Source organism: Sminthopsis crassicaudata, chromosome 4 (genome assembly GCF_048593235.1).
Source record: "Sminthopsis crassicaudata isolate SCR6 chromosome 4, ASM4859323v1, whole genome shotgun sequence".
Taxonomy (NCBI): Eukaryota; Metazoa; Chordata; class Mammalia; order Dasyuromorphia; family Dasyuridae; genus Sminthopsis; species Sminthopsis crassicaudata.
Window position 1 is genome coordinate 445,033,736 of NC_133620.1, and position 25,900 is coordinate 445,059,635.

A 25,900-nucleotide genomic window follows, 5' to 3' on the forward strand; every position below is an offset into this window, starting at 1 on the left:
TGACAACCCCTTCCCAGCCAATTCTAAACCATCCACAGAAATGAGGTGATGAACATGAGCAGGATAATGGGTTTATGGCAGTTCTAACCCTGCCCCAGCACTGAGCTGAGCCTGTTGGGCCCAGGTTGTGTAGTTCTGGAGCACTTGAGGGAGGGAGGAAGGGCTACTTCCTTTGTGATATCTACTTTACAGCATGATCCTTCACATGACTGCCAGGCATCAGCAAAGCTGCTGGACTGAAGTGGGTGCTAAGGTCAGCACAGAGAACACAAGACAGGCACAGGGGAGGAGACAGAAAGCAGGAGAAGAGGTTTGAAAGGCAGGGGAATGGCGTGCAAGAAGGGGGCCCCAAAGGTCCAAACTTCAGCCCTCACTTTGCCACAAAGCAACCCTTTCCCACATGGGCCTCAGTTTCTACAGCTATAAAATCAAATGGATCATCCAGGTTCAATCCCATCTAATTGGAGGATTTCAGGGAATGGGACCTATAATCTGGCCCTGGGGCAGAGCAGAGAGGCCCTACTTATTTTCACACAATGACTCCCAAGGCTGACAGCTGCATTTCTGTCTCTTTCTGTGGTAGAGGGGTATCAGGGATCCCCTCCACAATCTCCAGCAACCTGGAATCACCAAGCTTGTCCAAAAGCAAAGCAATTTGGGGAAAACAAAATCAGGGAAAACATACTGCCTGAAGCAGAGAGGGAAAGACCACCTCCCTCCCCCCCAAAAAAAATCATTGGAAATTCAACTAACTAGGGATGAATTAGCTTCTGAAAACATGCCGAACATCGAGAGTGACTCAGGCTCTACCCTTCCTCAAGATTTGCTTAGTTAACAAGGAGCAGCTGTTTTTTGCCTTTCCAACTTGTTACACTAACAAAAAAAATTTTTCCAATACAATTTCCAATACGTATAAAAATACAAAATAATAAAGTGCAATTCATGATTCGATGATACGTTTCCTTGTTTTAATAAACAGGTTTTTTCCCTTTTTTTTTTGTTTTTTTTTGGAATTTTTGAAGTGAGTTTTCGATTACAAAATAACACACTAGGCCCTAACGCAGGTTTAGAAAACACTAGCCATTGGCACAGGATGGAGAAGCTCACAGGTGATGGAGGCTGGGAGTGGCTGTAGCAGGGCTTACAGACTTTTGTGGGCAGGTAAAACTATCCAGAGGGTTGTGTCCTAACATTAGTACACATTAGTACACTATTCACTACCTTGGTGGGTCAGGGTGGTTTGGACTCAAGAGTCTACACATCAACACAATTGCTTCCAGTTAAAGAGTTCTTAGTTCTGCACAGATGGCAGGGGCGGTAAGGAGCCTCCAGTAGTCTTTTAGTTTTTCAAAATTCCATCATAGACTTGGTAGATGTACTGGGAGACTTCAGGAGCTCGACACTTCAGAGACAGCTGTGGAAGAAAACAGGAGAAAGATGATTGATTAGCATGGAAATTGGCTATAACTTAAAAAAAGGTTGAGCCTCCCCATGCACGTGTCTAAGAAGAGAGTTGTCACTGTAATTTTGAGAGGCCCTGCTGTAGTACCTGAACAATGAGATTATTTACATTAAGTCAGTCTCAATTTTGGAACTTTAACTTAAGTTAAATGGTGGAAACTATAACACTAGCATAAACCTAGGAGGGCATCGTAGAAAGTACAATGGCCCTAGAATCAGAAGACTGGACCAAGTTGGACACTTATGCCCTTGTGCTCTTGAATCACTCAGTCCCATCCATAAAAGGAGGGGACTGACTGAGGCTAGGATTCTATGTAGATGGAGTTGTGTTGGGATCCTACCTAGAGTCTATGATAAGCCTCTTTAGACAAGAAATCACAATAAGTTCCCAAATGAAGTGCTGAAAATTAACTAAGGAAGTGAAAAAAGAAGACAAGGTATACTATAGAGTATACTACACAACCACATAATCATTAATTTCTATTTCACAAGGATATCATATAAATTTCAAAGCACCTTTTTCAAATCTTACTTTTTTATTGATATATTTTGTTTTTAACTTCATTTCTGAACACACCCTAAGTTATCCACTCCTGGTAACAAAAGATTTAAAAAGAGGAAAAAAGAAAGCATACTAGTTCATATAAACTACACATCAAAACCAGCTTGTCTGACAGCCTATGCAATATTAGATCTTCTGGAATGAGGAGAAGGAAGAATACCTTTTCTCATCTCTTGGGTACCAAGCTTATTCTTTCTGATGACAAGAGTATTCAACTGTAGTTTTTGTTCCTGCTTACATTGGGTATAATTTTCCTCACTTTGTTGACTTCATTATAATCAATCATGTGAGTCTTCCCAGATTTCCCTGAATTTCTCATTCTTGTTACTGATTATGGCACAGCACTATTCCCTTATATTCATGTACAACCACAAATGTTTAGTCATTTCTCAAGCAATAGGCAAAAAAACAAAAACAATGAAATTAGTTTATGTGTTAATTCTCATCTTTAACTTTCTGAGAACCAGCAAGACATCCTATGGGTCACAGGAGATGAACATTGAGGGTATTCTTTTTTCATCTAATAGTATTTTATTTTCTCCAATTATAAAGACAGTCTTTAACATTCATTTTTGTAAGACTTTGAGTTCCAAAATTTCCTTTTAGCCTTCTCAAGACAGCAAGCAATTTGATATAGTTTATACATGTACAATTATTTTAAACATATTTCTATATTATTTATATTGAGAAAAAAATCAGAACAAAAGGGAAAAACTACAAGAATAAAAAAAGTGAAAACAGTATGGAGACATTTAGTCTCCATAGTTCCTTCTCTGAAAGCGGGTGGCATTTTCCATCTAAAGTCTATTGGAATTGTCTTAGATCATTGTATTGCTGAGAAGAGCCAAATCTTGATCACTGAATAGTGCTGCTGTTACTGTGTACAAGGATCTCTTGGTTCTGCTCACTTCACTCAGCATCAATTCATCTAACTCTTTTCAGGCTTTTCTGAAATTAGCCTGTTCATAATTTCTTTTTCTTTTCTTTACTTTTCTTTTTCTGAGGTAACTGGGGTTAAGTGACTTGCCCAAGGTCACACAGACAAGAAAGTGTTAATTGTCTGAGGCCATATTTAAACTTGGGTCCTCCTGACTTCAGGGCTGGTGCTCTACCCACTGTACCACTTAGCTGTCCCTGTTAATCATTTCTACAAAGCAAAAGTATGCCATTATATTCACATACCACAACTCGTTCAGCCATTCCCCAGTTGATAGGCCTCTATTCTATTTCCAATTCCTGCCACTACAAAAAAGAGCTGACAAAAACATTTTTTCACCTGTAGATCCTTTTTCCTCTTTTATGACCTCTCTGATACACAGAGCCAATAGTAGCACTGTTGGATCAAATGCAATTTGATAGCCCTTTGGGCACAGTTCCAAATTGCTCTCTAGAATGGCTAAATCAGTTCAACTTCACCAACAATGTATTACTGTTCCAGCTTTTCAACATCCCTTCCACCATTCCTCATTATCTTTTCCTGGGCTACCTTCGAATTCTTTAAATTTGTATTTCTCTATAGTGATTTAGACCATTTTTCATATGACTACAGATGGCTTTAATTTCTTCTTCTGAAAACTGTCAGTTCATATCCTTTGACCATTTATCAATTGGGAAATGGAGGGTAATCTTTTAAGTCCAATTCCAATTTTCCAGAATGATCAGATTAGCTCACAGCATTACCAAGGATGACAGATGTGCCAGTCTTTCTGTAGCCCCGCCAACAAAATCCTCAATTCTTGTCATCTTTGCCAATTTAGTGGGTATAAGGTGAAACAGTGCTATTCTGTTCTTCATTCCTCATATTTATTAGTGACCTGAAGCATTTTTTCATATGATTGTTAATAGTTTGCAATTTTTCTGAGAATTGCTTATTCATGTTTTATGATCTCTGGTCTCACATCTTTGTGGTATCTTACTATATTATACATTTTGGATATCGAATCCCTATCAGAAATCTGATGTAAAGATTAGTTTCCCAATTGATGTTTTTCCCCTCCTAGCAGCTACATTCATGCCAAAGTGTTTCCAATTTCTATGGTCTTTTTCAATATCAAGTTCCTGTGAAACTGTAGGTCCAAAATAGTTTTTTTTTTTTTTTTTTTTTTTTCAGCAGAAAAGCATTATTTAAACCCAGATCCTTATAAATTTACTGAAAGAATAGGAGAAAAGCAACAATAAGGGATAATAATGGCTTAGAAAGAATCTCATTGGCTTAGGATCAAAACGTCAAAGTTGAAAGAAGCCAGCTATCTGAGTCAACCTTGGAATCTCTTCTGTAATACTCCAACAGAGAATTATCCTGTATCTGCTTGAATACTTCCAGAGATGAGCAGCTTACCATTTTGTATGAGAATTAGCTAGCTTCTGTGTGGGAAAGTTCTCAAAGTTCTTTATGTTGAAGCAAAAGATGCTTCCCTATAAATTCTCTGCGCTAATCCTTTCAAGTCACACACAACTTAATTTCTTTTCCACAGAAGAACTTTTCAAGCATGTGATGAGAAGTCTCATGTGCCCCTTTGGTACATTAAACTTCCTTTGAGCTTGCTGACTGAGAAAGCCCTGGATAAAGGGATGAAAGGTTACAGACACAATGTAGTAAGAGTAGAAAGTGACTATATGTGAAGGTAGAAGACTTGACTACAACACTTAACAGTTGTGAAAATAACTATAATGATAAGGGTAATAAAAATTTATATGTAACTTTAACCTTTGCAAAATGTTTGACAACCATTCTACCTCATTTGACCACAAGAATGACCTTCTGAGGTGGATGCTATTACGTCTCCATTTTACAGATGAGAAAAATGAAGATCAGGGAGATAGACATACCCACAGTCACATGGTCAGGTCATTTAACCTGAACCCTTGCATGACTTAACTTCACAGGGATAGTGGGGCAAATCACTAAGCCTTCCAAGACACTCAAACCCAAAGATCAGCCCAAATATGAATGGTATTAACAAGGCAGAAATGTCTTCTCACAGCCTAAGGGTTTTTTGTTTTTTTTTTGTGTGTGTGTGTTTATCTTTGCATATTAAGGCACAAAAGCAAACTTAATATTTATCTATTCTTCTCTGTCCTCCCCCTAATCTTTGTTTTTCACCACAACAATGAACACATTGGATATCCATATTTTAAAAAATATTTCTCTTGAATCAAAAGAGCCTTCTGTTTAAAATACAGACCAAGTGAAGATTCTCAAAATGTTTTTTAAAAAGAGGTTATTATAAACATCATAAATATCAAGATCAATCTAAACACAGAAAAGAAATATCTATGATATGAATCTTTACTTTGATCAAAGTTCTAGAATCAACCTACTGTGGATCCAAATGATAGCCAACTTGACTTTCTTGCTCTATAAGTTCAACTACACTTTTAAAGAATTTACAGTTGAGAAATAGCGATATGGAAGACTAGAGGTTGGCAGTTTCCCTAATAGTTATTCCATGTGGCCTATTCTGGAGGGTTACAATGCTGCTGGGGTTCATCAGCCTTTCACAAATTTCCTTTTTTATAAATGTAAATAATCTTGAGAAGGGTGATAAGGTCCTCAATTTATTCATATATTAGTGCCAATAATATCTAGCTGAAGTCAGTAGCACTAAGGAAATCAAGAGCTCTGAGGGCATGTGAGGCAGTATGAGTGTGTATAATATTGGAAGGTACTAAGAAGTGAAAAAGGGGATACAGACATGGAAGCAAAAGATTGTTTTTCCTAGGTCTACGAAGGCAGTCTTTTCTCTTCCATTCATCTACATAGTTCCTCATTTCCCTAGATCTAGGATTCAGGGCAGTTCTATTAGTCTAGGTCAACTACATTATAGATTTTAATGAGCTAGTTTAGGAATGTAAGTGCAATCTGTTTCTATGAGGAAAAGGTTATTATAAAAATTATATTACTATATTATATTATATATTACATATTATAATATAATAATAAATATAATATAATAAAAATAATATAATATTATATATTATATAAAAATTATATTACTATATATATATATATACTATATATTACTATACTATTATAAAAATGTACCTTGGTTTTCATGAACCCATATGGTAGAATGACCAATGAGAGATAATGGATTAGTTTTTTTTGGCTTGTTTTTTTAAAGAAAACTATAATGCTATCAACAATCATTTGAAAAAAATTTCTAAGTTATTGTTAATAAGAGAAATCCATATAAACAGCTCTGAGGTTCCATTCCATACCATTTGATTGGCAAGAGAGGAAAATAATTGTTGGAGGGGTGATGGGAGGCTAGGCACACTAATGTAGCACTGGTGTTTGCAGTTCTCCAAGGTCCTGTCCTAGGCCTTTGTTTTTCTATATATTGTTTCATTTAACGATTTCATCAGCTCCCATGGTTTCAATGATTATCTCTAGGCAGATACATCTTATTATAATCTCAATTTCTCTCTGTCTTTCTCTCCTTCCTCCCCTGCCTCTAGTTTCACATATCCAACATCCTGAGACACCTCAAATTGGATGTACTGAATACATCTTAAACTCAACTGAAGTCATTATCTTCCCTTCTACCCTCCCAACTCTTCTTACCTCTTCCTAACTTTCCCGATTACCCAGGTCTGCAATGATGTCAGCCTCAACACATTCTCTCATACAACCCCTTCTCCTAACGCATATCTAATCGCTGCTAAGGCCTGCTGATTTTGTCTTTAAAATATCTTCTCTATATGTATCCTGCCAACACCCTGATACAGGCCTTCTTCATCTTAGCCCCTGCAAGTTGGTCTCACTGCCTCAAGTCTGTGTCTTGACTCCCAAGGACACACAGGAAATCTAATCTAGCTTGGGGTGCAAACAACAAATGATGTCAGCTTGAGGCTTTGTTCTTGACATGGTCAGCACACCTCAGTTTCTGGAATATATGGCAACTCAAAAAGACAAGACCCCTTGCCACTCTTTAACATGTCTCCCCACTCCACCATCAAACTGAACTTCTTAAAGAACAGGCCTGACCATATCACTATTCACTAAACCCCAGTGGCTCCCTTTTAATCTGCAAGATCCAATATAGACCCACCCCTTTAGCTGTTCAAACTCTCCATCACCTGGACCCTTCCTATGTTTTCAGTTTTCTCAGAGCTCCCTCATATTCTTCCACATGTTCCAGAACCCTCTGAATGCTCATTTTCACTAGCCATCAGGAGTGTTCCACACCTAGAATGTGGTCTCCAGCTCCACTTCTTAGCTACATTGGTTTCCTTCAAGTCTTAGCTAAAGTCTCACCTTTTTTTTTTTTCCCCTTTTTTGGGAACATGGCAGAAATCTGTTTGCATGATTTCATATTTGTTATGAGTTCTGTATGTTTTGAGGAGGGGAAGAAACTAATAAAGTTCTGTTTTCTATAAGAAGCCTTTCCTAATCTCCTGAATCTTATTGCCTTCTTTCTGAGATTACTTTCAATTTATCCCATAAAGCTTGTCTGCACAGTTGTTTACATATTGTCTTCCATGTTAGACTGTGAGCTCTTTGAGAGTAGGGGCTGTTTTTTGCCATTCTTTGAATTGCCAGCACTTAACAGTGCCTGGCACATAGTAGGGACTTAATAAATGCTGACTGAGAGGTTTCAAGACAATTCCAATGGATGTGTAATGGAAAGAGCCACCCACATCCAGGAAGAGAACTGTGGATAAAAGCACAGTATTTTCATCTTTAGTTGCTGTTTGTTTTTTCTTTCGATCTGATGCAACATCATGAATACGGAAATAAGTTTAGGAGAATTGCACAAGTTTAATCTATATTGTATTGCTTGCTTTCTTGGGGAGGGAAGAGGATGGAGGAGAAAAGAAGGGGGCAAAAATTTGGAACACAAGATTTTACTAAGGTAAATATTGAAAACCATCTCTACATGTATTTGGAAAAATAAAATATTAAAAATTTAAAAATAAACAAACAAATGCTGACTGATGCACTGACTGGAAACATGAACTGGTTCAACAACTCTGCAAAACAATTCAAAACCTCTTTTGCCCCAGTGATCCCAGTAGTTAATACCTTAGAGAGAACAGAGACAGAAGGAAAGGATTCATATGTATATAAATATTTATAGCAACACCTTTTTGTTATAACAGAGATGTGGAAACCCATTAACTGAGGGATGGTTAAACAATTTATAGTACATGAATTTAATGAAATATTATTATATTATAAAAATGAAAAAAGGCATATATTCAGAAAAGCTTAGAAGAGTGGTATGAACAGATGTACAATGATGTGAGCAAGACCAGAAGAAAAATTTATACGATTACCAAAACATTATAAAGAATAACAATTTTGAAAGACAACAACTTAGATTAATGTAATGACCAACCATGACTCCAGAAAAGTGATGATGAAACAACCGACTTCTCAGCAAAGTAGTGATGGACAGTCAGTGCAGAAAGAGCACACTTTTAGACATAACAATGTGCAATTCTGCTTTGCTTGCTTCCTAATTTAGTACAAGGAGAACATTTATCTATCTGCCTGCTATAATTTACCTGGAGAAGTACATAGGAAATGATAGCCATATAAAAGGAAAAGTGTCAATGAAATTTGAAAAATACAAAGAAAATGAAAAGAAATTGAGAAGGAATCACAGACAAGCAAGGCATCATTGGTACTATCGTGTCAAATTTAACAAAAACTTTAATCAAAGATCGCAGGTTCATACATGGTTTTTTCCCCTATTATTTGCATATACAAATGCTGTTTCTTGATATTTGTTAAATCAATAATAAAAACAATTTTAGGAGGTAAGGGGGGAAAGATCTTCCACAGGCTAAATATACCATGATGCTGCTGTATTGATAGAGCTAGTCAAGTAGTGTGTGTCTCATCTCTTCTCTGTGTGTCTGTCTTTCTCTTTGTGTCTGTTTCTCTCCTCCCTCTGGCTCTGTCTCATTCTCATAATATAAACCAGCAGTTTTATTTTGAAAACTGCTGAACTATAGTAAATCATATAGTAAAAAGTTTACACAACTGGTTTTAAAATTACATAAAGAAACCCACACTAGAAACAGTTAAAGAAAGAAAGAGCTTCCTTTTTGAGTTAGAGGCAGTGTTCTGCAATGACAGAAATTGGCTGGGCTGGGCAGGAGAGAATGACTACTTCTGGGAGAATCCTAAAACTATTTAGTTTACAAATAATTAAGTAAAAGACTCAGGATTTGATGAGACAGTACTAGTTGTACTGAGTAACACAATTGTTTCTGGTGACTTAGGAAGCAAAGGAGTCAGGACAATTAGCATAAGACAACTAACATCGTACTTTACAGCCATAGATAAAAATAGCAAAAAGGAAGGTGCTATTTTACGTGTGGTTCATCATGATCAAAGTCTCATCAGAACATTTATTTCAAATTGTGGAGTTTTCCACATAAAAGCCTCCCCATGGACTATTACCCTGTTCCTATTCAGTGATAAAGTGACACAGGTTGGAAATCGTGGAGTTGATAAAAAGACTTGTGAGTGCCCATCCTTTTTCTTGGGATATAAGCTCATCATGTGGGGTAAACATACATCCTTTTGGAATCATCTGAGCTGGGAACTTCTTTAGAACTGGTCACAGTGAGAGATATTTAGAATGTGGTCTTCTCCTAAGTATTCATTGGTGCTACCAATTAGATTGTTGATTTGTGAACAGTCTGTGCTGAAAGGAGGAAAGGGCAGAATCCTCTGAAAGATAACAAAACACTTCTTTCCCCTCTTTGGCAGGGCTGGCCAGACTTACCGTGTAGTTAGGATTTCCTGGCTGGATACGGAGCTCTGCCAGTATCCAAATGCCATTAGTGAGTTTCAGGGACTGGTACAGCATGTCCTGCCCTTCCACATTTCTCTTGGCAATAGTATAAACATTGTTGTTTTGTAGTTTGCTGGAAACAGTGTCTAGAAACAAAGAAAAATTCCAACAGTCATTTAAAACCTTTAAGGAAATGCACGGTCCCTCTCCACTCCCCTTTCGTATGTAATGATGACAATGAAAGGAGAAGCAAATGCCATATTAATATCTGTATAATCAGTCAGTCAATAAGCATTTATTAAGCACCTATTATGAGCCATGAATTGAGAGATACAAAGAAAAGCAAAAGATAGATCCTGCCCCAAAGGGATTCACAATCTAACAAGATCATGTGGAATCATGTAAAAGATGGATTTTTATCTGAGGCTTAAAGGAAGCCAGGAGGATAAAGAAAGGGATAAGGAAAGATAGAGAAAATGCTCAAAGACAAGATAAGGTCTATCTTGTCTGTGGAACAGTGAATTCATGAATTCATTTATAAAAAATGGGAAAAGTGGGAGAAGAGAATAACAGGAAGCGGGGGTTCTGAATGCGAAACAAAGAATTTTGTATTTTGACAAGGAGCTACTGGAGCTTACTGAGTAGGGGATGACACTGTCAGAATTGTGTTTTAGGAAAATCTTGTGATTGGAGCGGGGAGAAGGGCAGGAAGAGCCCCTAACATGCAACAGTCCAGGTGGGAGATGATAAAGTCTGCCTCAGAGTAGGGACAGTATCAGGAGAGAAGGGGGCGTATCCAAGAAAGTGAAATTAACAGACCTTGGTACCATATTGGATGGGGGAGAGGGAGTTGAGAGTGAGGCATCTAGGTTAGGACACTGAGGGAGTGGGAGGATGATATTGCTCTCAATTGTGATGAGGAGGTTTGGAGGTGACAGGAGGAAAGATAATGAGTTCTGTTTGGAGTCCAGTGGACATCCAGGTTGAGATGTCAGAAAAACAGTTGAAGATACGAGACTGGAGGTCAGTAGAGAGACAGGGGCAGAAAAGGTACATCTGAGCATCATTAGCATGGAGATATTAATTAAATCCATGGAAGGTGATAAGATCACTAAGTGAATTATTTTATTTTATTTATAATTTTTTTTCACAGTATATATGCATGAGTAAAATTTTTTTTATAATATTATCCCTTGTATTCATTTTTCCAAATTATCCCCTCCCTTTCTCTACTCCCTCCCCTAGATGACAGGTAATGCCATACATTTTACATGTGTTACAATATAACCTAGATACAATATATGTGTGTAAATACCATTTTCTTGTTGCACATTAAGTATTAGCTTCCGAAGGTATAAGTAACCTGGGTAGATAGACAGTAGTGCTAACAATTTACATTCACTTCCCAGTGTTCCTTCTCTGGGTGTAATTATTTCTGTCCATCATTGATCAACTGGAAGTGAGTTGGATCTTCTTTATGTTGAAGATATCCACTTCCATCAGAATTAAGTGAATTATTTTAGAAAGAAAAGAGTGAGCAGGACAAAACTCTGAAGGACACTCAGGGTTAGAGGGTATAATGTGGAAAAAAAAAATCAACCAAAGAGACAGAGAAGGATCAGCCTGATAGGAAAGAATGGCAGCCCTAAACCCCAGAGGAATCTACTATACAGGGCATTTTCAAGGATTTTAGCCACAAAGAAGAGCAATAGAAATATAAGGAATAATGGGGATGAACGGATTTGAAGGTTTTCTTTAAACTGGGAAAAACACGGGCATGTTTATAGGTAGAAGGGAATGGGTCAACAGAGGAGATTGAAAATGAGCAACAGTGTGGGGTGACAGAGGGACAATCTCTTGGAATAGAGAGGGGGGAATGAGATTGCTTGAGCAGGTAGAGGGGTTTGTTTAAAAGAATTGCCCAGGTTTAATCTATATCAGATAGCTTACTGTCATGGGGAGGAAGAAAGGAAGGGAGGGAAGGAGAAAAATTTGGAACATTAAAGTCTTGCAAAAACCATTATTGAAAACTATCTTTAAATGCATTTGGAAAAAAGTGAAATACTACTGAGAAAAGAAAAGGGTATTTCAGGATTTCTGAACAGAGAGGAGGTGCATTTGTGGGTGATTACTAGATCAAAAGTACGACTGTGTGTATGGCTGCAGAGGGATAGAAAAGTAATTCATAGGAAGTGAGAAGACTGAGGAAGTAAATGCTAAGGGTGTTTGGGGAGAGTCGGTATGTATGCTGAAGACCTTTAGACTGAAGGAAGGCGTTGGGGAGGGGACAAAGATGGAGTTAGGTACTGAACCAGCTGAAGAAGGAAGTGGGGTGTCCTGTAAATCTGAAGACAACAGCTACCAGAATTTTGGTTGGATGGAAGATGTAGATTGTATGGAACTCAATAGAGGAGAGAGATGAAGGTGCGCCCTGAAAATGGTAATGAGCAATAAGGAATATTCCAACTCCCTTATCTCAACCAGTACATCAAGGGAATGAATGAATATATAGTCAGCATAGTAAAGGACGGTCAGAGAGGCTGGGTCAAAGGAAAGCCAGGTATTGTGATTGCCAGAAGATGGAAGGAGAGAGGAAAAGATTTACAAAGCATGAACAGACAAAATCCCTTTTCTCCATAATGGTAGGAGCAGGCAGGCTCTCTAATTGTGTCTGATTCTAATGCTGAGCACTGAACTAGCCCTACAGACTGAGAACAAGGTGACCAACATGTGGATTTATGGGCAAAGGTCTTGTCAGTCATGATCTCGCTGGGCTTCCACTGAGTCTGGTGTCTAGGTCTTGTGGGAGATTGGGTGGAAGTGGCTGTAACATTCTCTTTCAAATACATGTGAAAGTAAATTCTTTGAGGACAGATCTTTGTATCTCTCCAAGTGCTGAGCACGACGGTTTCAGTAAGTATTACTGAATGAATCTTCTAAGAAATTCTTATTGGTCCAAGAGTGATGCCCAGATATGCATTCTGCAGAGTGTGCATTGAACACTCAGCATGGTGTGGAGGCAGTCAGGAGGCTCAAGAGACAAGAGTCCTGCGTCTGGAGTCAAAAAGAAACACATTCAAATCTGTTCTCAGGCATTGGATGACCTCTGCTTTAATCCTCTGGAGAAGGAAATGCCACCCATGCTAGCATCTTTGCCAAATCTGGCACACCCCCCTGCAACCATGACGCAGCTATACCACTCTGCAGGAGGAGCTCCCACAGGTGCACATGCACACTAATGTTGCTTGAGCAGCACAGGAGTTCAGGCTCATGTTATTTTCTCCACATACAGTTCCTGCACAGACTTTTCTCCTTTATATCCAGGGATTTCATTAATGCTAAAAGCAGTACCTTTAAGAATAAAGATGGAATCCTATTCCAGGAGACAAAGTGAGAAGTTACAAGTAGCACTATTGTTCTTTCTTACTTTGTGGGGAGGAGAGAAGAATGAAAGCTATCACCTTAACTCCTATCCCCCCCCAAGTATAGTTTAAGTCATATTACGATCCCATCTTCCTAAATATGACACAATCTAGGATAAAAGCATCAGAATATTCAAAACATCGCCTATTCCTAGGAATCCAATGTCCCACCTGGCCATTCTTTTAGCATCTATTGTTCAGAACTTCAGAATCTACAACTTAAGACAGATAAGACAATTTTAAATGATTTTCTAGTGTGGTAGCTGCTCTGGCTAGGTTGCAAGGCAACTCTCAGCTGGAGTTTGGCTCAAGGAAGGACCCCCAAAGCTTTGTTCTTATTTCTTAAAGTAATGTTTTTTATTGCTACAAACTCCCTTCATCAACAAAGATAAATATTTCCTTATGCTCAGAACATAATAAAAAGAGAAATCTATCTAATATCATGAATCCTAGTTTTGCACAACTTGACCTTTTTTTTTTTTTTTAAAAGTCTCTATTAAATGTAAGACAGTGACATGGCATCCACATCCCCTGTCTGACAGTGTCCTAAGTTGAACTTCCTTCTGCTTTCCTTTGGTGTATTTTTAGATGTTTTATTAATGCTACTTCTTTTCTTCTACCTTTTGACAAGGTTTCTTTTAAACTGTGAAAAACTATTTCTAACTTTTAAGACTCCTGTTCATTTCCCAGGGAAACAGAAAATGAACAAGGGATCTTCATCACACAAGCAATAGCCTATTTTATAGGAAACGCCTGCAGACTTCTCATGAATTCCCTACCGAGATAACAAACACACACACACACCCCTCCCAAAATTGGAAAATATGGCAAACAGCCATCTAAGCCAGGCAGAAGTTGAATGGGTCTAAGTTTGCTGCATTTGGAATTTCTCCACCTCAGAAGCCAGCCCTGCTTCCACTGGACAGCTGTGCAGTATGGTTTCAGCAAAGAAACAAGACAAGGTAGATTTCTAAAATAGGTTCCTTAACCCCTTACCTTTTTAGTATCATTTCTCCCCCATATAGTCATACCTTTGTTGACAACAATTAAGATAAGACCATAGGGCCATTTATTTTAAACAAAAGATCCTGACAATTTACATTTTCCATCAAGTTCAATGTTCATTAGTAAGTATAAAGCACAGAATCGTGATCTGATAAAAAGAACACTTCTCACTATTTGAATTACCAATTTAAATTAAATTCTGATTACAGAATAGTTTCCATTTTTAGAAATGGATCTGAAGAATAAGTTATGGTGGGGACAAGGAATTAAAACTACCTCTTCCCCTACTACTCTAGGCCAGAACAAATGTTTTCATAAAGTACATTCAAGTCAAGCTAATTAAATCATCATTTAATTTCTATGCTTTCCAGAAGGCAATAAACCACCAGGACAAAGGAGATTAGTAAAATGGCTCACAGTAAAGGCTTCCTTCCTTCTTGACATACGCTGGATATTTACATGTAAGAGAAAAATGGAACTGACCCCTTACAAGGAGAGTTGTTTCAGGAGACAAGGAATATGGAAATCAATGTCTTCAAATTGTGCAAAGGACTGCTGTGCAATGTGTGACTGAAAAACAGCAAGAAATGCGAACTTATCTAAAGGGCGATGTACTCTTGACATTCCCGTGACACCATAAGCTTCCTTTTATGTGACGATTAAACTGGAATGCAGCTTTGGCCAAGTAGACCCTTATTTGTTTATTCTTCAAGATAAAATCACCTAGTCAAAGTCAAGGTTCAAGCATGGTCTCAGACCCCCTGAAGTCCTCAGTATGTTTGACTCCATCTGTCACACGTCAACTCTGGCATGGTTGCTCTATTTAAAGACTTGCTACTGCTGTGATTAGGGCAGATCAGCTGGGGAGAATGGTATTTTTAGCTCACAGCTAGACTCTGAGCATTGAATCAGATACTGTGAAAACTGAGAACTTACAATGCTTTTTTCTAATAAAGAGTTCTCAGGCTGGCAGGTCAGCTCACTCTGGACCACAGGTGAGCAATGCAGTTAGGCTACCTACTTAGGAATTACTTTTAGGAAGAAGGTTTCTAGCTACACCACTGATTTAATGAACAAAAAAAGATGGTCTATGTTCTTATGAGAAAATAAAGGAGATTTTGTCATCCAAAGTTCATGCTGCCAGTAGCCAAGGAGCAGTTGCACTGGGAAAGAGTTCTCGGAGTGCATGGGAGAGCCAAGGCAGGGGCGCAGACTTGGGACATGGAGCAATGATCGGACCTGTGTCTGCAAGGCCATCTCAGTCTTCAGCACAGAATGCAACTCCTCCTTGAAATCAAAATGCCCCCACTTTCGGAGGGCACCCACAGAGGCACAAGCAGCGCGAGGCCCCTTCTCAGGATGGCTTTTGGTTTTCCTTCTGAAATGAAAGGACCTCTTTAGATCGGCTTCCACACCTGATTTGTCTAATTTCCATTTTACTTGAATGGTTTGTGGTTTTTTTCCCCAGATCATTTGACAGATGAGGAAACTGAGGCAAATAGGATTAGATGACATGCCCAGGATCACACAGCCAGGAAGTATCTTAAGTCTGGATTTGAGCTCAAGTCTTTCTGATTCCAGGTCAGCACTCTCTCCAGAGGGCCATTCTGCTTGCCCCATTTATGGAGATGAAAACAAAAATAAAAATAAACCAATCTAGCTTTTTTGTGTGCCTTTTCCCCTGGATCTCCTGACCTACCACTGCCACCACTGTTCTCAGGGGACACAGAACTTGGGCTCTTCTGCAACTGAAATGACTTGTCCACCAAGACCCACTTCCTCTCCTGCAGTGAGTGGGATTCTGGGCCCTCCCTTCCTTAGTCACCAAAAGAAGCCCAGGTCCCAAGAAGCCACCATCACCATCATCCTAGGGAGCACCGACTATGGGAGACAGGTGTTCCTTAACCGTCATAAAGGGTCTAATGCTCTGCTCTTGTCTGTCAAGAAAAACCAACATTAGAAAACCAGGCTACAGATGCAAAAAAATAAATCATCAGCTTTTTTATACATTACCAACAAAGTCCAGTAGCAAGAAATACAAAGAGAAATTCCATTTAAGATAACTATAGATAATATAAAATAATTGGAAGTCTACCTGCCAACACAAAGTCAGGAACTATATGAACACAATCACAAAACATTTTCCACATATCTAAAAAAGTTTTATCTAAACAAAAGGAAGACTCTCCATTGGGTTGGCTGAACTAATATGATAAAAATGAGAATTCTACCTAAATTAATCTACTTATTCAGTGACATAGGAAACTGCCAAGAAATCACTTTACAGGGTAGGAAAAATAATAACAAAGTTTATCTAGAAGAACAAAAAGTCAAGAATTTCAAGAGGATTAATGAAAAAAAATGCAAATGAAAGTGGCCTAGCTATATTATATTATAAAGAAGAGGTCATCAAACCATTTGGTACTGGCTAAGAAATAGAGTAGTTGGTCAGTAGATAGGTTAAGTTCACAAGACACAGTAGTCAATGACTACAGTAATCTAGTGTTTGATAAACCCAAAGACTCCAACTTCTGGAATAAGAACTCACTATCTGACAAAAATTACTGGGAAAACTGGAAACTAGTGAAGCAGAAACTAGGCAAACACCAACACCTAACAACCTATAGCAAGATAAGGTTGAAATGGGTTCATGATTTTGATATAAAGAGTGATACTATAAGCAACTCAGGAGAATAAGGAATAGTCTACCTCTCAGATTTATGGAAAACTGAGGAATTCATGGTCAAAGAAGAACCTGAGAAAAGCAAATGTTTAATTTTCATCATATTAAATTTAAAAGTTTTTTTTATAAACAAAACCAATGCAGCCAAGATTAGAAGGGAAGCAGAAAACTGGGGGGAAAATTTTTTCATCTAAGGGTTCTGATAGAGGCCTCATTTCTAAAATATATAGAGAATTGATTCAAATTTATAATACAATAATTCTCTAATTGATAAATGGGTTAAAGGATACAATTTTCAGATGAAGAATTTTTTTTTTTTTAAGCTGGGGTTAAGTGACTTGCCCAGGATCACACAACTAGAAGTGTTAAGTGTCTGAGGCCAGTTTTGAACTCAGGTCCTCCTGAATTCAAGGCTGGTGCTCTATCCACTGTGCCACCTAGCTGCTCCTCAGATGAAGAAATTAAAACCATTTCTAGTCATATGAAAGCATGCTCTAAATAACAATTGATTAGAGAAATGCAAATTAAGACCACTCTGACGTATCACTACACACCTCTCAGATTGGCTAAGATGGCAGGAAAGATGATAAATGTTGGTGGGAATGTGGGAAAACTGGGACACTGCTGCATTCTTGGTAGAGTTGTGAACTGATCCAACCATTCAGGAGAGCAATTTGGAATTATGCCCAAAAAGTTATCAAAATGTGCCATAATACCCTTTGATCAGCAATACTACTACTGAGCTTATATCCCAAAGAGATCTTAAAGGAGGGAAAGAGACCTACATATGCAAAAATGTTTGTGGTAGCCCTCTTTGTAGTAGCTAGAAACTGGAAACTGAGTGGATGCCCATCAATTGGAGAATGGCTGAATAAATTATGATATATGAATGCTATGGAATATTATTGCTCTATAAAAAAAGATCAGCAGGATAATTTCAGAGAGGCCTGAAGAGGCTTACATGAACTGATGCTAAGGAAAATGAGGAGAACCAAGAGAACATTATACACAGCAACAGCAAGATTATACGATGATCAATTCTGATAGACGTGGCTCTTTTCAACAATGTGATGATTCAGACCTATTCCAATGGTCTTGTGATAGAGAGAGCCATCTACACCCAGAGAGAGGATTGTAGGGGACTGAATGTGGATCACAACAGTATTTTCACCATTTTTGTTGTTGTATTTGTTGTTTGTCTTTTTTTTCCCTTTCTCATTTTTCCCCTTTTTGACATGATTTTTCTTGTGCAGCATGGTAATTGTGGAAATGTATATAGAAGAATTGCACATTTAATATATATTGGATTACATCTAGGGAAGGGGGTGGGGGTAAAGAGAGGGAAAAAAATTTGGAACACAAAGTTTTGCAAGGGTGAATGTTGAAAATTATATTTGCATATATTTTGAAAATAAAAAGCCATTACTAAAAGCAAATAAATGGGGGGAGGGTAAGAAAAAGAAAATCAGCTTCAGTTTGACTTGAAGAAAAGGCTGAGACTTGGCATTTCTGAAGAAAATAAAAAACCAGGGCTATCAAAATACACCAGAAATCCTATCTACTACGATAGTTATTAGTGGGAAACAGCACCTGGTATTAAGACAATGGTTATAAGTTCTTCTGAAGCTACTGCAATCAAAGGTAATTAAACTATAACTGTTTGACATTTCTAAAGAAAAATACTAAAAATTCTAAGTTTCCTGACCGACTCAGAGCTTCTAAGTCCAGTAGTATTTATCAGAAGAGATTACACAGAATTCAAGCAACAGTTGAAGGTAATGAGGATTTAGCAAGGATTCTAGCATGAATCTCAAGAAATAAGCTACAGATTACAAACAAAAGCCTGAGTTTTCATTTCTTTTTTTTCCTTGAATTGTCACATTCCCTCTCAGTGGTATGTACCAGAAGCATAAGGACTAGTAGGATGATGAAACAGCCAGCACTGCCCAAAGGAGGGAGTGACCAGGCACAGGGCTGAAGCTCAGTCAGACTTCAAAGGACCAGATCAACTTCAAGTGAGAGGGGAAAAAAAAAAGGCAACCAAGGACAGGACCTGGAACTGCCATTAGCTGTCACACTGGAGCCCAGTAGGTTAGTTGACCACTCACCAGCATTTAGGTGGCATTCCTTAATCTGGAACTGCAGCTCATTCTCGTTGGGAATGTCCTTCCACGTTGCAAGGAAGACCTGGCGCTCTACATTTTGGAATATAAGAGAAGAATGCTTGTAATTTGTTAGCATTTCAATACCACATACATATCACTATTACCAATTAAATATGTTCTATATTACATAAACATCTGAGAACTAAGTAGTGCAGTGGATAGTGCTGGTCTTAAGAGTCAGGAAGATCAGCATTCAAATCCAGACTCACACACTTCTTAGGTGTGGGAACTTGGCAAGTTCCTCAAACTCTGTTTGCCTCAGTTTTTGCATCTGTAAAATAGGGATAACAGTACCTCCCAGAACTGTTATGAAGATCAAATGAGATGATCATTTTAAGTGCTTAGCACAATGTCTAGTACATAATAAGCACTCCAGAAACATTAGCTATTATTTTTATTACCACTAGACTATTTTTTGGGCCTCACTCTTTTCAGTAAAGAATTTTAAAATAAACATCCTAACATTTATTTTTAAAATATGTAATGTACTAAAAATTATGTACATCATGAAATTCACAATCAAATCTTGTCCTATCCAAAACAAAGAGAGGTAGAGCTCTTATCTGCCACATATTGCCCCACATCATAGTGTCTACCCTTTACAAGTAGACTTGAGAGTCATGAGGTCAGGGGGCAAAAGATGGGTCTGCTGAAGGTGGGGAGGGAGACTGGAGACAAATGTTTTCCCAGTGGTATCTAAACAGCTCCTGCTGCAGATGTCTGGCTAGTAGTTAGAGTATAATCTTCCAGCTCATCTCAAAGCATGAGAGTGCAAGGAGATAAGGCTTTTTCTTCCTTTCTCATTTTTTTTTTTTTGATCTGATTTTTCTTATACAACATGATAAATGTGGAAATATAGAAGAATTGCACATGTTTAATATATACTGGATTACTTGCTGTCTTGGGGAAGAGGTGAAGGGAAATGAGGGAGAAAATTTGGAACACAAGGGTGAATGTTGAAAACTATCTTTGCATGTTGAAGGGAAAAAAAACCCTATTATTTAAGGGGGAAAAAAGAGGCTACATAAGCAAGTACACACTGGAGGCAAAGCTCACACCTGGAGATGATCTTTGTTCTCTGAGCACAGCTGGCTGTTGACACCCACCTGGAAGCCAGGCCCCTCTGGGAGGCTGCTGCTTGCTTAGGGCCTAGGAGGTAAGCCCTGGTTCTGACCCAGCTTTATGCCACCCTGTGAAGTTCAGCCCAGCCCAAAGTGCATTGTACAGCAGGGTCCCACATCTCACGGCCAGGCCCTCAGCCCCTTTCTCCTAGGGACTTCTAACTCGTCTTCCTGCCCCAAGCCCCAGCCCTCCTTGTGCTTTGCTGCCAAGGCTATTTTCCAGAAGCCCGTTCCGCTCAGCAGACAACCACTGCAGCAGCACTCTGCTAGCGTATTCCAAGTTTCTTGGAAATGGGACTCTCCCTCTCCTGACTCCATGCCTCTGCGCCAGCTGCCAGGACCACTCTGCTGCTTCTTGGTGACCTGCAGATTTCCCTGGCTGTAGATTCTGCTCAAGGCCTGCCTCCTGCAGGAAGCCAGGAAGGCTTTGCTTCTGTCAGATGGCTTTCTGTCTACTCTACATCGCTAGTAACTTAAGGGTTGCCTCCCTACTGGTCTGCGAATTCCTGGAGGGCAGGGATGGTTGTTGCTTCTCCCTGTGTTCCCAGCACTTAGCCCAGTGGCCAACTCGGAGCAAGGCCTCTGGCTGATTTCCTGAGTGAGACATGGGCCCAATGGACCTAGTGCCTGTGCGCTCAGTCAAAGGTGGAGGGCCCAAAAGGGAAAGGGACCAGTTCCTAGCAGGCAGAGCACAGCACAGAGAAGCACCATCCATGACAGGGATGGTGATGGCACAGAAACACTCAGTAAGACGAAGCCACACTCACCCATTTTTCCATCCTCTACAAAGAGCACATTGAGTGGGATGAGGCAGCTGAAGTAGAAGACGTCAATGTTATTTTTTACAGCCACCTGCCAAGGAAGCAAAAGGAGAATCAGGACACCTGAGAGAGCCAAGAGGGAGGAAAGGAAAGTCTGTGTCTGGAAATGTGTCACCTAGTTTCCTTTTCTCTTCCAGGTGGCAAAGAGTTTTTATCCCCCATGACACACACAGACACTCAGCGCTCACACGTATCCTCCTTCACTGTTCTTAACTGTCCCAGAATAACCAGTATCTCTCCATTTTCCCCAGGATGACTTTCTGTAAGACTCCATTGTTTCCTGAAAAAAAAATTCTTGCCACCCACCTTCCTCTTCCTATGAAAATATGTCCTCATGATGCACCTTTTTAAAAAAAAACCTGAATTACCAGAGGCAGAGCCAATGAATATAAAATGGAAATTGCTCTGGATCAAATAAGAGATCATCATTTCATAGCTCATGCTTTTGCCTCTTTTTGTTTTTAGCTTCCTAGAAATTTGAGTGCTTTATTTTTCCACTTTCTATATAATTAATAACATGCCATTGGTACCAAACAATGAATGGAAAGCCTAATGTAGAAAAAACAATGATTGGTATATACTTGAATAGGAGATGCCAGTGCAGCTTTTTAAAAAATTTTTTTTAAATTAAAACTTTATTTACAAAACATACATATGGGTAATTTTTCCCATACTGACCCTTGCAAAACACTTTGTTCCAAATTTTCCCCTCCTTCTTCCCCCCCCTCCCCTAGCTGGCAGGTAGTCCAATACATTTTAAATATGTTGAAATATGTTAAATCCATGGATTTATTTTGCTACATAAGAAAAATCAGCTCAAGAAGAAGCTCTTGCTGTGTACAATGTTCTCTTGGTTCTGCTCATTTCACTCAGCATCAGTTGATGTAAGTCTCTCCAAGCCTCTCTGTATTCCTCCTGCTGATCATTTCTTACAGAGCAATAATATTCCATAACCTTCATACACCATAATTTACCCAACCATTCTCCAACTGATGGACATCCATTCAATTTCCAGTTTCTAGCCACTACAAAGAGGGCTGCCACAAACATTTTGGCACATGTGGGTCCCTTTCCCTTCTTTAAGATCTCTGGGATATAAGCCCAGTAGAAACACTGCTGGATCAAAGGGTAAGTGCAGCTGATTCTAAGAATGAAGAGTAGCATGGGAGGGAGGGGGGGGAAGAAAGAGAGAACTGATCTCAAACCATTACCTCCCACTTAATTTCTCTAAACAGAACAGGAGCTTGGAAGCAGGCTATCTGGGCTCCTGACATTACTAGGACATTCAGACCTTAGTCAGAGGAAGCCCAAGTCTACCTCTTGCTTTCCACCTCTATGAGATCATTCCATATTCTTTAAAAGGCCCACCTGTCATCACTTTTATCCCATGGAAACTGCTTCACTTCTAGGAAACAGTTTTATTAAATTTATTATAGCCTAATTTATTTATTTATGCCTAATGTGTGACAGGAATTGCAAATGCATTTTTTCCCATGACCTCTTATACTAAGAATGCTACATGTTTATTCTTTACCTCACTTGCCCTTTCCCATAATTCCTTTTTCTCCTATTTGCCTACCATCTCTTTCCTAAAGCCCCCACATCTTCATGTGACATTCAAAATGCCTTAACTTCCCTGTTTCTGTTGAAAAAAACTTGTACAAATTCCCATAGCTAACTATGATTAAGTCTACTATTTAGCCCTTAGTTTACTAACCCATATATATCTTGTGTGAGATTTACAAACAATCTTGCACCACAACTGACTGCTTTCAACTCTCCTAGTACTATGCCACATGCCATCACAGCAGGAGACTCAAGCTGCTGTTGTGAAGTGATCTGAAATAAGTTAAGCACCAGCAAGGACACTGAAGTAACCATCAAACAAAACTGCACAAGATTTGGCTTTAGACAGAGGCTGCTAGAACTACTGCTAACAGTTGTAGCAACTGAACCATCCTGGGTACAGCAATAAGAGGGATACTAGACAGCCCCAGAAGCACAGTTCAATACCAGGCTCCAGCCAGCAAGCATCTAAGAGATTACTAGTGCCAGGGACTGTGTGAAGTGCTTTGAAGACAAACTGAAGCAAAAAGGAAATAGTCCCTGCCTTCAAGAAGCTTACCTCTTCATGAGGGAACACAAATACATAAAATGAAGCCAAAAAACAGGAGGTAGAAAGATGGGATGTGATGGCACAAATGAGAGCTAAAAGTGGAACCAAGAGAAGGGCGGAGGACAATTGGCTGAGTTTCTGGGAGTAACCTGCCAGTGAGAGAAGGGGGCATAGAAGGCATGTGTGTGTGTGTGTGTGTGTGTGTGTGTGTGTGTGTGTGTGTGTGTGTAGGGGGGGGGGTGTAAATGTATGAATGTGGGGGGGATAAAGGGAGAGGACATCTGCGGAATGGTGGAAAAGTTTAGAGCCCAGAATAAAAATCCTTCAAACAGGTGAAAACCAATACTCAATCTTTTGAGGAAGGATGCAAGCTATTTTCAGCTGTGGATCAGAGGAAGGTCAGAGATTACACACTTAAGAGAGTTCACTTCTCACCTCTAGAGAAGAGCCAGAGGAACTTGGCAGCTTGCCTAAAATCACAGAAGCAGTACATGACAAAGGGACGATTTCAGACTCACACCTTCTGGATCTAAATCCAGCCCTCTTCTCTACTACCCGTGGCCACTGAGTATGTGCAGTGAAGTTCTCCTTGTCACGCAGGAATTTCTGCACAGCTACTCAGAGACAGCAACTCACTTAACCATTTCTGCATGTAAAAGGCCCAATCTCCTGGTAGTGAGCATGGCACTAAATGTTCCAGGGAGTAAAGGCTGAGCTTGTTTAGCCTGTATCATCAGGCTATAAGAGAAATAGTCCAGGCCTCCTCCCTAACTCTCAGTCTTTCAGCAATTCCCATTTTACAACTGACAAAAGATACCTTCAAGGCATACTTCCACAAATAGTTAACCAGAAGAACAGGTTTAACATTAGATAATACCTGGTGCCTTAAAACAGAATATAGTACTTACAGAAACAAAAATAAACTGCCAGGTACAATCTTATCCTATTCCAAAGAAAAGAAAAAGGACAGAATTACCAGCAGCTTTGCTGATTTTCTACTTTCGATGTGTCTGTCAGGAAAAAAAAAAAAAAAGTCTACAGGACAGAACACAAACTACTGGGGGAAAGATCTTCCCATTTGTCAAAAATTCCTGGGAAAAAAGTTAACCAGAAAATGGGTATAGACAAGCATCTTTCAACATATACCACAGTAAGCATGAAATGGATAAATAATATAGAGGTTAAAAAATATAATTAAAAAATTAGAAAAAAGTAATCTTTCACTACAATTGTTAGAGAATTTAAAACAAAACAAGGGATAGAGGAAATCACAAAAGATATAAAATGGACATGTTCAATTGTATAACATTCAAAAAGTTTTGCACAAATAAAATTAATGTGACCAGAATAACAGAAAGTGGTCAATAGGAAAATAAAAAAACCAAAAACTTTGCATTAAACATCAGACAAGCTTGATACCCAAGATATAGAATTCACGTAAAATACATAAAACTAGGAGCTATTTCCCAATAGCTACGTTGGGAAAGGACATTAACAGTTTTCAAAAGAAGAAATGAAGAATGTATATAGTCCCCATCTAGGCTAGAATTTTTTCATGTACTGCCTATGCTAATAGCAATTTTATGGTCTACAAAAAATTTGTTTAACATTTCTGCCTTTTTACATTTATTTGTTCTCTGTGTTCCACTGTTCTGTTGTTTCAGACATGTCTGACTCTGGGATCTCATTTGGAGTTTTCTTGGCAAAGACACTGAAGCGGTTTGGCCTTTGCTTCTCTAGCTCATTTCAAGAAGAAGAAACTGAAGCAAATAGGATTAAGTGACTTGCCCAGGTTACACAGTAAGTGTCTGAGGTCAGATTGGAACTCAAATCTTTCTGATTCTAGGCTGGGCACTCAATATTACCCTGTCCTTCTCTGTAATCTAGCATATATTTTTTATAAAGATATCATGGGTATATCCCATTTCAATTCTGAAAATGGGACTTTTATGTCTAGTTTTTCCAACATTTTGTTCAGTTCTGGTTTCCCTTCTATTTAACTTTATGTTAAATGTATGTAGCTCTGTCTTTTTATATAATGTGGTTAAGTCTTCAGTGCTAATGGTGGCTCTGGGAAGACACAGTGATGGATCCATTTTGGAAAACAATTAGGAATTATATGATAAAATCTATTAAATTCAGATCATTTGGACGAGTAATTGGTATGTGTATGTGTGTACACATGTACCTAGGCATATATATTACATACACATACACTATATTTCAGAAATCAAAGAAGAGTCTTATTTATAAACACTTTCTGTAGTACACCCCCCAAAAGGAAAACAAATGGGTACATACAACCATTTGAAAAATGAACAGACTATGATTTGTGGATATAGAAGAATATTTTAAGTTACAGAAAATTATTTCTACAAGAACTTACAAGACTTGTGTGAAGTCACACAGAGCAAAATAAGCTGAATGAGGAAAACAATATATATGATGCCTATGGCAACAAATGAAAAAAACCTCCTACTAAAAGTCAGTTGAATTATTCATTAATCATAATGACCAAACTCAATCCCAGAGAAATGCTGATGAAATAAATATATGGCACTCTTTACAAAAGAACAGGGGAAGACCATCAGGGAGGAATGTGGCTTATGTGTCTTTAGGGGGCTGGTTTTCACTTTTTTTTTTTTTTTTGTTTGTTTTACATAGGAAAAGCTCTAAATAAAATGCAAAATAAAAACTCTGAGGTTCCTCTGTGTGAGTCAAAAAACATTTATTAGGGACTTGCTATAGGTTAGGCACTGCACTAAAGTCCAGGGATATAAATTAAAGCAA

General features: G+C 38.7%; 1 protein-coding gene across 12 annotated transcripts in view; it reads right to left on the reverse strand.

The window, feature by feature from the left end:
- Positions 1–946: 946 nt before the first annotated feature.
- Positions 947–25,900, reverse strand: part of AP2B1 (adaptor related protein complex 2 subunit beta 1) — a 131,426-nt gene continuing 106,472 nt past the window's right edge. For all 12 annotated transcript variants that reach the window (XM_074263537.1, XM_074263532.1, XM_074263540.1 and 9 more), the window contains 4 exons: positions 20,941–21,025; positions 18,996–19,082; positions 9,769–9,923; positions 947–1,414 (listed from right to left, as the gene is read on the reverse strand). In XM_074263537.1, the coding sequence (XP_074119638.1) occupies positions 1,340–1,414; positions 9,769–9,923; positions 18,996–19,082; positions 20,941–21,025 (402 nt within the window). In that variant the 3' untranslated portion in view covers positions 947–1,339. The remainder of the gene's footprint in view (positions 1,415–9,768; positions 9,924–18,995; positions 19,083–20,940; positions 21,026–25,900) is intronic.